The sequence below is a fragment of the Poecilia mexicana genome, unplaced genomic scaffold (assembly GCF_051168715.1).
Source record: "Poecilia mexicana isolate PSO_F unplaced genomic scaffold, ASM5116871v1 scaffold_17, whole genome shotgun sequence".
NCBI lineage: Eukaryota > Metazoa > Chordata > Actinopteri > Cyprinodontiformes > Poeciliidae > Poecilia > Poecilia mexicana.
Genome location: NW_028263386.1, coordinates 9319252 through 9331374, shown reverse-complemented (window position 1 = coordinate 9331374; position 12123 = coordinate 9319252). Strand labels below are relative to the sequence as shown.

Here is a 12123-nt window from a genome sequence, read left to right as displayed (position 1 = left end):
GCAAACTCTGATCTTATCATGGGAAAAACACTATGTCATTGACAGTTTGACCTTTTTAAAATACTCAGATTACACAAAAGTCAATGTCACTTATTGTTGAGGGAAAGGAATCTCACGACTTTCTAAATACTGATTTAGTATAGGTTCTCCATGACAAGGAGTACCATGATTTAAATATAATCACTTTGATATATTTTTTTTAAAGTGCATGCAGTAATAAAGATACTGTAAATGAGGAATATTTTCCAAAGACAAGTCTCCGCATGAAGTGCTGCAAAAACAAACAAGATACAACATCTATGGAGGTATGTGCTGACTCCCGGGGATCAGAACTGAAACTGCATCCTCCTTCCTGTAGATTACAGTGAAATCACAATTCAAATTATTTCCTTTGTTAAGTTCCAAATACTAAATAACATAAACTTAAGAGTCTCACACAACTGTCTTTTATTAATTCAGTTAAGAAATATATATAAAAAAAGATATATAAGTGAATTACTTCAGAAAAAATAGTTCGATTAATAACAAAAAATTTTAATATTAATAAATGTTATAATTTCAGGCAATTTCAAGATATGAAAACACAATAGATACCTTATTTAAACGAAACTCTCTCCACAGCAGGGCTGGTTATGGTGAGGACTTCGTGGCATGTGGCTGTCAATAGTCATGAAAAAAAGACAAATTGTGAAAACGATCAATTTATCAATGCATTTTCTTTTGTAATTATTAGCTTCACAAAATATTGATTTAATTTAGATTATTTTGTGTGTAAATTATGTTAATTAGTAGGAAGTATGCATGTATGTAAGAGAAATAAAATAAGACTTCAAATTTTGTTGAAACAAAACACGTGGCTAATAACACGTCCCGCATTTCCGGGTAACTTCCCGTCTACTGGCGCTAAAAACACCTGTAAGTGAATTCCGGGCCAGCAGGGGGCGTCGTGTCATTTTTTGTGCTTTGCATCTTCGCCGGGCGGGATTTCCGCAATAATATCAAGTATGGCGAAAACATACGACTATTTGTTTAAATTACTGCTAATCGGGGACTCTGGTGTCGGGAAGACCTGTGTCCTCTTCAGGTTTTCAGAAGACGCCTTCAACTCAACGTTTATCTCAACAATAGGTGCGTTTTGCGGGGGGGTATTTTGGTGTGTTCTGTGTGTTTATAGTACGTAGAGGGACTGGCTCTGCGGATACGTCTATTTGCTGGAATGCTTGTAATGCAATATATGGAGATGAGACATTGACTTTGTTAGTAAATGTAAATTTTTGTGCCGTATTTAGGTGACATGGTCGCTTGAATAAATCTCGGTATAGAACAGCTGTTAATATTTCATGTATAGCTTATTTAGAACTAATTTGACATTACATTTATCCTGTGTAAGCCCAAGTGTCAACCGTTAGACCCGACTATGTCCTGGAAAGACACCGGAAAACCTGATGTGTTGCACATTAAATGCTTTTTTTGTTTCTTTTTTTAATAAGCGATATTTTCTATTATATGAGCAGTGCTGTCTTTTGTTGTGTAAATAGTTTGCTTTTTCTTGTGGGGTGTTATTGCATCTTAAAAGTTGTCGTTATGATTGGAATTCTCGTTTCCGTTTATCTTCCTGCAGGTATTGATTTCAAGATTAGGACAATAGAGCTTGATGGCAAGAAGATAAAGTTACAGATATGGTAAGAGCACTTAAAAAACCGGTGCAATGTTTTGTTGCTACACTACAAAAGTATTGACACCCCTTGAATCCTTCTACATTTGATCACTTTTCCAAATTCAAGCTTCTGTATATTTTGTTGGGATTTTCATCTGCTGTCATATCCAATGTTGAAGCTCCTCGGGGATGCGAGTTTGACTGTTTTGTTTACTCTTAAAAATTACTCTTATAGTACAGTTTTACTTAATTTACTTGACACCTGGGACAACCCAGGGCTGCACCAACAGAGTGTTGGTGAAGATGCTCAATGGACAGGTGAAAATACTCATAAAATAAATAAAAACTGAATAAATATTTTTCAGACAATTATCTGATTGTCATAAATTTCTATTATCATCCATAATGAAAAAAAATTAGGTTCTTTGGATAGTTTGAAGTCATTATATGACATCTGTGGTCTAGAAAAAATTCTCATTGAATTGATCCGTTAAAAGACAAAACAAAGAATATATTTCCCTCGACACCTGAAGTCTTTGGAGCAAGTAAAAATGTTCTTCTGTTTTATACTAAAGTGTTGAGTGTTTTGTAGTACCATAAAACCTTTTTAGTATGAGTCAAACTATTCCTGATAAATCTAAAGTGCTTCATCAAATGAAAATTTGCTCGAAGATTGTAGGCCATCCCAGTCCAAAAGCTGCATGAAACGTCTTACTGTAATAATGTGAAGTTAGCTAAAAACCTGACCATGCTCTGAACCAGGAATGCAGACTGTTACTATCAGGTCAAAGATAAAAGGCTCCGCAGTTTCATAAGGTTCAACCGAGAAATGCTTCTGCACACAAATAAATCCTGAAGCAAAACATGGAATGCTATCATCTTACAATCTATACCTCTTGATTCTGTTTGTATATGAGTGTCTGTAAATAATGGTGCTGTGATGCAGGACACATTTCAGACTTGTTCTGACAATGCACAAGTATATCATGTTTTATGTGACTGAAAAAAACACTAAGTAGTGCTTGACAGTGAAGTTGAGTGAAAATTAGAAATGGTTTCAAAATTCTTCAAATAAAAATCTGTAAGGTTTTTTGTGTTTTTCTATTAGTCTTCTTTACCCTGCTACTCCTAAATAAAACACATAGCAACTTATTACCTCCAAAATTTGTAAATAGACTCCACCTGAGAATAATTTAATCTCAACATAAATACAGTTTTTTTTTTTTTTGTGAAGCCATGCAAGCTCCAGTTACCGTACAAGCAGTGCAATGCCGGCTGTTATAATAATATATGGAAGCTTCTGGTTGTATAATGCTTAAGTGGTGTCAATACTTTTGCAAGCCACAGCTCATTTTGTGTTTGCTGTATTTTGTATTTCTGTAAACTCAAGTAAAAAAAACAAACAAACAAAAAAAACCTTGTAATATAGAAAAAACAAAAATATGAGAGAATCATTCAGGTCTATCAAACCCTATTTACATTTATGGTAAACCAGGAAGAGGAAATTTCATGGGTGTAGGAAGCCAATCAGTGGATTTTCTTTTTAAACTAAAACTCTGTCGGTTATGATTTGCTGCTGATAAAAGCAAAATAAAACTTTCTAATCTGATCCTAAAGATAGAAATGTCATTCTTTTTATTTAAATTGATGTATTTGACTCCTGCAGGGACACAGCTGGTCAGGAACGTTTCAGAACAATCACAACGGCCTACTACAGAGGAGCAATGGTGGGTAGCCTCACATGCTACTAGTTTCTGTTTCCTAAGCATTAAAAGGCTCCTCAGCTGCATTTACAGCAACATTTTTCATGTACTGCTCTTTGCAGGGGATCATGCTTGTCTACGACATCACAAATGAGAAATCATTTGACAATATCAAGAACTGGATAAGGAACATAGAGGAAGTATGTACCGCTTCAAATTTATCCTCTCTGACACGTTTGCGGCTCCATTTTAAAATGTTTCCTTTTCCTCTGTTAATGTAGCATGCGTCATCCGATGTCGAGAAGATGGTTCTTGGCAATAAATGCGACATCAACGACAAGAGGCAGGTTTCCAAAGATAGGGGAGAGAAGGTGAGAATCTCAGTCAAACATAGATGGAAGGTTATTTATTGATAATATAGCAACACATATGATGGCCAGTTCAACGAAATGTAATTTGGGAAAATGTATTTTTTTCTTTCAGCTTGCACTAGAGTATGGGATCAAGTTCATGGAGACCAGTGCAAAGGCCAACATCAATGTGGAAAATGTAAACTATTATTATCTAAAAATCTTTTCACATATGCACTTGTTTCATTTAATTTGTTAGCAGTCTGGCTACATGTCTGTATGATTGCCTTACGAACAATTTCAAATGTGTCTGTATATCAGACAAAGTCATAGAGATATTTCAGGAAATAGGTCAGAGAGTTAGGGGGTTTACTGCTGACAACATTCGACTAAAAGTTGCCTAATTGTATTATTGGTGAGACATTTAAGATTTAAGTCAGAGAAAGCACAGAGATGTAAGGTCTTTGAAATGAAACTGGATTTTCTACATTTCTGGCTGTGAGAAAGTGAGAGAAAGCAAGACTGTAATGAGTAACATGAAGGCTGAATGTGTTATGACAAAGTTGCTCTGTTAATCCCTTTAAAATTTTAATGTGCGTCTGTAATGGAACACATATAAGTCGCTAAACCAAAGTGCTTTAATAGAAGGCAATGGGACACTTCTGATCAATGGTTGGAGTTAAAACGTAGGATTGTCATGTCATGGATGGCTGATGATCAGCACCAACATATAATAATCTCATTATTTGACGTAAAATGTCAATAAAAGGATGATTTAAAATTGACCCAATACTGACAGAAGCGCTAGTTAAAGCATATAAAACATTTAAATACTTTTTATTGTTTTACATGAATTTTATATTTCTTCATTTTCTCTTTATTATGAATATTTTCTAATGTTTTTGGACTTTAGTGGTAAACCCCTGAAATTTCCCATTATCATTTAAAAAAAAAAGATTTCATACACTCTGGGCTAATAACTAATGCATTATTTAATGACCTTGACATGTATTTGGATTCCCAGGCGTTTTTGACTCTTGCCAGAGACATCAAATCAAAGATGGACACAAAAATGGTAAGAAGCCATTTCATTCATACATTCCTTAAAAAGTATATATTTTTTGTCTTTATATCATTTCATATTTTGTCAAATTACAATCACAAACTTCAGTGTGTGCTGCTAGTGTGGTGAGCATTTTTACTATTCTTTCTTCAGTCAATAGTTTGGATAGTCTATAGTCCCCCTGTCTCAAATTTTATAGGAACCATCCATAAACAACTGTTTCACATTCTAATCATAGATTTTCAGTTGCATTTGGGTGTGGACTTTGAATAGGCCTAAGAATGAACCCTCTGCCCCACTATCAAGTCTTTTTCATCCTCTAAAAGTTTTTCCTCCAGGATTGGCCTGTATTAAGCTCCGCCCATCTTCTCATCAACTCTGACAGTCTGTCCTGTCCTGCGGAAGACAAACATACGTTAACACATGTAACATGTGTTACATGTGTTATTATGTAACACATGCCTTCATTTTATTTTCAGTCTTAGTTTTCCACCATGTAGCATTTTGTGTCTTAACTGAAAAAGGTCAAATTATGGTGAGGGGCAGTGTTGTGGTCAAGACCACCTAACCCGAGACCAAGACAAGACCAAGACCAGAGTGTATCGAGACTGAGACAAGACCAAGACTTTTAGGGTCCGAGACCAAGTCAAGACCAAGACCAGAGTGTATCGAGACCGAGACAAGACCAAGACTTTTAGGGTCCGAGACCAAGTCAAGACCAAGACCAGCGGCCCGTGCTACATGACACAATAAAATGTGAAATATGGTCAAAATTGCTTCTCAAATTGATCTGAAAGATCCATATTCCCATAAAAATACCTAGATATTAAATATTTAATAAATGTTACCAATATTAAAAGCAGAACAATGCTATAATCTCTCTCTGCTATAATCCATGGTGGTCTCGTGCCATTCCTAAAAAGATAATGCCCTAGGCGTTTGCCCATATTGCTCATGTCAGAAACCACCACTGTCTGCACCATTAAACATAGCAATTGAGCCAATGCCCTGACGGTAAATAACGTACAACTATGAACACTGACCAAGGAGCAACAAGCAAGAAGTTACCACAAGCACAAGACGCTCATCGTGACTGTTCTCACCCTCTCTCCCGCTATGTGAAGCCAGGTAGTCTGACACCATGGCACACATTAACAGCTGCCACTATGAACAAAAACAATCAAAAAGCAATCTGCGTGCTCTTTCGTTCTTGTGTTTTATTATTTGTTCATTAAAAAAATATCAATGTACATAATTTATATAAAATGATAGCTACTGCAGTGTACACAGAGCATTACAAGAACAAAGAACGGTGTTCTATCAGGTCAGCATACGCTGTCAAATATAGCACGAACTCACGGCTATATCTGTCAGACACGTCATTACCATATGATTTTATTTAATCGGCAACATAGAATCATGATGTAGATCATCATACCCTTTGTTATTAACAGTTGTATGGTATCCTGACTTAGCGGTTAAGCAGGTTAATGAGTTTTACACGGGCATGTGTTGTAGTTGACCGCAGCTGCAGCCAGACCCTGTTTTAAATACACTTTGAAACCACGACAACGCATATCTATATAGTTATCATTGGAAACAATTTAATGACTTATTTTCATCATAACTTGTTGCATATGGTGAACTGACAACTCCTCTGACAGTCGGACTTATTAATTCGCATGCGCAGGCATGGTACTCACTGCATATATGTTATTCTGACAGCGTATGGTAACCTGGTAGAACAACGGCTCTCAATGACACTCCAGTCCTATCTAATAGGTAAAGAGCCATGCAGAAGAATCGGACTGTTTCTGAATGTCACATCACTATATTGCAGACTTTTGGACACAGCATTGTCCCACATATGCGACAAATTAGTCAACACCTCCGCAAAATAATACAGCGCAGTGAGTGATAACTTTTTTTCATCACAAATGCTTATGTGTCTCCATACAGCTAGCTTTGCTAGCATCATGTCAACGGAGCTTACCTTTCTTTGAGCTACTTTTCTAAGCGACAAAAACAGTTAGATGTTGTTCCCACCGTCTTTGAAAGCGAAGTGCTGCTGAGTTAGCTGTGGCCATCGGATTTCTGATGATTTATGCAGCGCTATTGTATTACTGACGATTAGACGGACATCTTCTGCCGCTCAGAGGAAACCACTGCGCATGTCTCAGAGCACCGCGTACGAGTGAAAGGTGGGGAATGGAGGGGGGAGAAACAGAAACATGTAATTGGTTGGATTTTAATCAGTGCGTTTTGCATCCAGTGAAAACAAAGATGTTAACAAATAAACTGGACAGTATGCTGCACGTTTAGTGATATTTTCACAGTTGCGGTCTCGACTGGTCTTGAAATAAAATGCCGAGTCCTCCGATTCTGAGACCAAATATGGTCAAGTCCGAGACGAGACCGAGACCATCAATAAATGGTCTCAAGACCAAGACCGACCTCGAGTACTACAACATTGGTGAGGGGTGAATAAATGTGCACCCAACACTTTTCAGATTTCTATTTGTGAAAACCTTAAACAGTTTCCTTCCATCCTACAATTATGTACTGTTGTTTGTTGCTCTATCACAGAAAAACCCAAGAAAACACATTGTCACCTTCCTAAAATAATGGCCTGGATCATTTGTTTCCAAAAGATGATTTAATAAAAAAATAAATCAGTTTTGGCAGAAAATGACATATTCCATTATTTTAGGAAGGAGAAAACATTGAAGTTTGTGTTTGTAAAGTTATGAACTGATAATACTTTTGCGTGTTCTGGAAATGATGGTAAGATCCAAACCAGCAGTACCTTTTTTCTTTAATAATCCATTTTGGGTTTCTTAAAACTAGGCCTGTCACAATGAACAAATCAACTAATCTCATGATAAATTAAAACAAACCCAATAATTTCCATTTGCATGATTTAGAGTTTTTCTCTTTTCGCTCTCTTTTTACCAAAAACTGGTTGACAAAAGTCTTCAGTCGAGTTCAATGTTTACAGACATTTCATAATTAATTTTGTTGTTTCTGTTGTTTTGTTTTCTTAGTTTTGGATACTTAAAATGTCTTCCAGTTTTAAATATTCAATAGAATTTAAAGTTTATCAATCTTTGAGAATGTGTTCTTGAGTTACTGTGCCATTACCATTATTGGTCAATATTGTTGTTGTGAGACCATTTTCATCGTTTACTGCAATAAATTCTGTTGCAATTGATCGTCCAACAAAATTTGTTATTGTGACAGAACTACTTGTTCAGCTAGTTTTTTGTTTTTTTAATTGATGTTTTTTTGTGATTTTTGCTGCAGGAAGGCAACGCCCCTCAGGGCAGCAGTCATGGAGTCAAGATCTCCGAGCCACAGAAAAAGACCAGTTTCTTCCGCTGCAGCTTGCTCTGAGAACAGAAGCCTTCCATGCTGGCCTCAGGCCGGCCGGACACAACTTGACTGTGCTTGCTCTCAGCACTTCCTCCTCTCTTTTTTTCTTCTTCTTTTTTTATTTTTTTATTTTGCTTATTCTACCCAACCATGGCCTCTCCCGGTCTGCAAAAACCACTATTGTCAGTAAGCGGAGGACTTCCCCTCCACTCTTCCTTTTCTGAAGGCTTCCAGAGGTGCGTCGCTTCCATTATTAGAGGAAAACTTGTCTTTACTTTTCAAGAGTTTTTAACTGACAAAGGACTCATCACTGATGTGTTTTCTGTTACAAAATCGGGGGCTTCTTGTATTTCTCTCAGTCGGTAGCACAGCCAGCAGCAGAAGATACTTGCCTCATTATAATGTTTTTGAATTGGAAATCAAATGTGGTATTTTGGTCTACTTTTAATAGCACTCTTTAGGTGTTTGTGTTACACGTTGCTGAGCAGAGACTGATGGTTCTGAACTTCAGTGAAACAGAGTTGCACTTTTTTCATATCAGCAGCTGAAGTCATATCAAGGCGTATAAAGTCCATTCAAAATTATTCAGAAAGTTTTGTTTTTGTTTGTTCTTGTTTGTTCTTGTTTGTTGTTCTTGACAATCATCCGATGAGACTGAAAATGTCCTGATCACTGCCTCCAAGCTATTTTTGCAGTAGCATTCAAGTGTAGGTAAAATATCATCCTGTGTTTTCTCAGTCCTGCTTTCCAAATTTAGATAAAAAGAAGAGGTGGCATATTTTTGTAAAAGGGTCTTTAAAGTGGCAACTTGTATTAGTGGTAGAGATGGACTATGAGACTTTTCCTGGTTGAAAGAACCTTTTCTTTATGCTAATTTCTTGCTATGAAGGCATAAAAAGGTGAAATGGTTCCATAGGTTCCATGATAGATGTTGCAGTTTTAATTCTAACAGAAAATGAAGGACTTACGAGATTATTCCCATCAAAGCATAAGAAACAAGCCCTCTGTTGATTATTGTTGAACTGAAAATGAATTGTTTTGAAGCATATGCTATTGGTTGATGCATTTATACACTGAAGACAGTGAGATTTCACATTTTATAACGCATTTAGTCAATAAAAAAATTATTTGATATTCTAATGAAAGAAAAATTGGCTTATTCCAGGTCTTGTCAGATTGGTTGTTGCATTTATATATCGTTAAATCTTTGGAAATAACCGAAGAGGCCAATAGTAATAAACTGTTATATGATAAATAAATATTCGGTTTGTCAGATTGGGTTGCGTTATCATCTGTGTTTGACAGCCACACAGGCATGTGGGCCTGGTGTTTACCCAAAACCAAGTATTTTCAGAAACTCTTTAAGATTAAGCCCTAAAATGTTATCAGTCAGAACAGACTGATTCTGAGGCCCAAAATATAGAAACCAGATAAAAAATTTTACCACCACAGGTTAAATCTACCTATATTAAAATGTTTCTTCATAGTGGTTTGGGCGTAACTGGTTGAAGGATGGATTGCTGTGAACATAAATGGAAAAATTAAGTATTTAAATTTGTAGAAATACCCCTAGTTTTTTAAAAAACAAATAACAGAAATAGAGTATTTATTCATTAGGTTTTCTAGGAGTCGGATAGATGATGCCGCTTTATTTACTTCCTGTTTGGAATCAGACGTTTGTGCTTCATTTGTCCTCAGATGTCAAAACTCTCATTGTATTCTACAGAAAAATATGGAGCTGTGTTGAACATTTGCACTAGTTTTTCAGCAATTTTCCCAAAGTTTTTGAAACGGACGTAGAGCATCACACATCCTCCACCTTGCTTAACAGTGAGCATCAGGTGCTTTTCAATCTATTCCTGTTTCACACAGGAAAAAGTGTTGTATTATATTTTAGTATTTTCCAGATGTGGATAATAAGGGAAGCTTTAATCCCTACCACATGGTCTAAAACTGCTATCTATTCAGCTGGTTACCCATGCAATCACTTCTTCCATATTTTAAACATGACTGCAGTAGCAATGGCTGCTGCTAATTCATGGTGAACAAAAATGGAGGGCTAAACTAGACAAATAAGTCTGGGAAAGTTTGGGATATTTGGCATGAAAAATGAGTGGAAAGTCACACAAACTGAGCTGATCACGTCAAATCTTGATAGAGTCTTATTCTGCTAATATTATGACTATATTTTTGTAATTAAGCAAAAAAAAATTCCTAGCCTGCCCATAATACTATGTTGAATAACTCACAGAAGAGATAACTGAAATAAAATCCACGTTTTAAAAATATTTGTAATTTCTTTTTTTTTTTTTTTTTTAGAAAAGAAAGGAAGAAAATGTAATTATAAAATTGGATCTGGCATGAAAAAACAAACTCGACAAACTTCATATCTTCCCGATTGAGATGGAGGGACCTGTGATGCTTATTCGGCGGCTTGGTTTTTAATGGTTACCATGGAGACGGTGAACAAAATACGCCAATCCTCTCACCAGGAAAATTGTTTCTAGATAACATTCAAGCTCAAATGACGCCTCTGGTCATGAACTGCAGGTTCCCTTTGAGCTCCCCCAGCACTTTACCAGTACGTTGTGTGTTTGTCCGTGCTAAGTGATGGCTTCGCTTTATAACAACTCGGTGTCGATCTGTTGCGTCTGTGATACCAAAATCTTAACAGCACCAAGTGATCCAGCATCCTCCTACTGTAATCTGTCACCTTGATGCATTTACTTCCTTGTAATTTCTGTAAACTGATGTAAATCCAGTATGTAGGCATAGAATAGAGGAGTTTTAAGCTAAAGCCTGCCACTTTGTTCTTAAAAAGTCTGTGCTCTGCTCAAGTCAAAACAGGCTTGAATTAAGCTCATTTCAGGTGTTTTCCACATTGTTTAGTTTTGATGTTTAATAGCTAGGTGGCGCTGTAGAAACAGTTTGCTTCTTTTAGCAAAACCACCTAAATACAAATTTGAGTCAGTATTTACATAAATTCAGAAAAAAAGGAGGCCAAAGTTAATTGAAATGCTTTTCTCCTGCTTACCTCATGTTGGGATTCTTATGTTAGTTGTTTTTCTGGAAACTCCACAGTGTTCAGAAAGGCATTTTTATGGTTTGGTTGTAGCTTCTTTTTTTTTAAGTATCAAAGAAAGATTTGGGACCTCATGATTACTAGGACCATTTGTCTTAAACGTCAGATCTTATAGCTGAGCTATGCATTGTGAATCTTGGACCTTTGTATATCATAAACCCTTACAGATGAATTTATTTGCTTTGTTACATTTAATGTGTTTTTGTCACTCACTGAGCCAGAAATAGGTCAGGCTTGTTTGAAAACTGCATGTTAACCTAAACTTCAGCAGCAATTATTTTTGACTGATTGATTTTTTTTTTTTTTTTTTACTTTTTCTTAAAATCCCATCACATGTTAAAATAAAGCAAACAAGTTTTTAGCAGCCATGTTTTCATTCTGTCTGTTGGGAAATTCACAGGAAGAAGTTTAGAGGGGTGGGGGGGAAATTATATAAATATCATTGAACATTGAAAAATAAATCTATATAAACTGTACTGTACTTTCTAAACCCATATGAAATGTATCTACCAACTGTAGATATGTGTACTTTTGATTTAATAAAAAAGGATCTAAAAATGGTTTGACTCCTTCCAGTGTTTTCATTGGCTGAGGCGACCAGGACTTGACCCCGCGCTGGAGTTGCTTTCAGGACAAATGGCTCCCTCCGTCTCTACTGGCCCACTGGGAGCCACTGGAATATTCTGCTCTTTTATACCCAGTGTAACCAAAACCCCGTTAGATACAAAACAGATCTACAGTTGATGGTCATAATTAATGATGCCTGTCCAGATGGGTTAACTGGGCTTCCACGGTGTGGGTTCAGTTTTACTTCAGGTAAAAATATCTAAGGTAAAATGAAAACAAAAAGTAGGAGTGGTTTTCTGAAGATTGATTTGTGAAGCTCTGTAGTATTT

At 36.3% G+C, this 12123-nt stretch overlaps 1 protein-coding gene across 1 annotated transcript; it reads left to right on the top strand.

Annotated features, from left to right (window-relative positions):
* Positions 1–952: 952 nt before the first annotated feature.
* Positions 953–11787, top strand: rab8a (RAB8A, member RAS oncogene family). Its single transcript, XM_014981798.2, has 8 exons — positions 953–1128; positions 1622–1682; positions 3324–3384; positions 3483–3560; positions 3642–3731; positions 3844–3909; positions 4735–4785; positions 8077–11787. Exons 1-8 carry the CDS (start codon positions 1005–1007, stop codon positions 8164–8166), a joined length of 621 nt encoding a protein of 206 aa, XP_014837284.1. The 5' UTR covers positions 953–1004; the 3' UTR covers positions 8167–11787.
* Positions 11788–12123: the final 336 nt, after the last annotated feature.

What these genes read in the sequence shown, in the direction of transcription:
- rab8a (XM_014981798.2), top strand. Translation starts at nt 1,005, where the DNA reads ATGGCGAAAACATACGACTATTTGTTTAAATTACTGCTAATCGGGGAC. An exon ending in AAGATAAAGTTACAGATATG is followed by an intron (nt 1,683 to 3,323) that starts GTAAGAGCACTT and finishes TGACTCCTGCAG; the next exon opens with GGACACAGCTGGTCAGGAAC. An exon ending in CCAACATCAATGTGGAAAAT is followed by an intron (nt 3,910 to 4,734) that starts GTAAACTATTAT and finishes TTGGATTCCCAG; the next exon opens with GCGTTTTTGACTCTTGCCAG.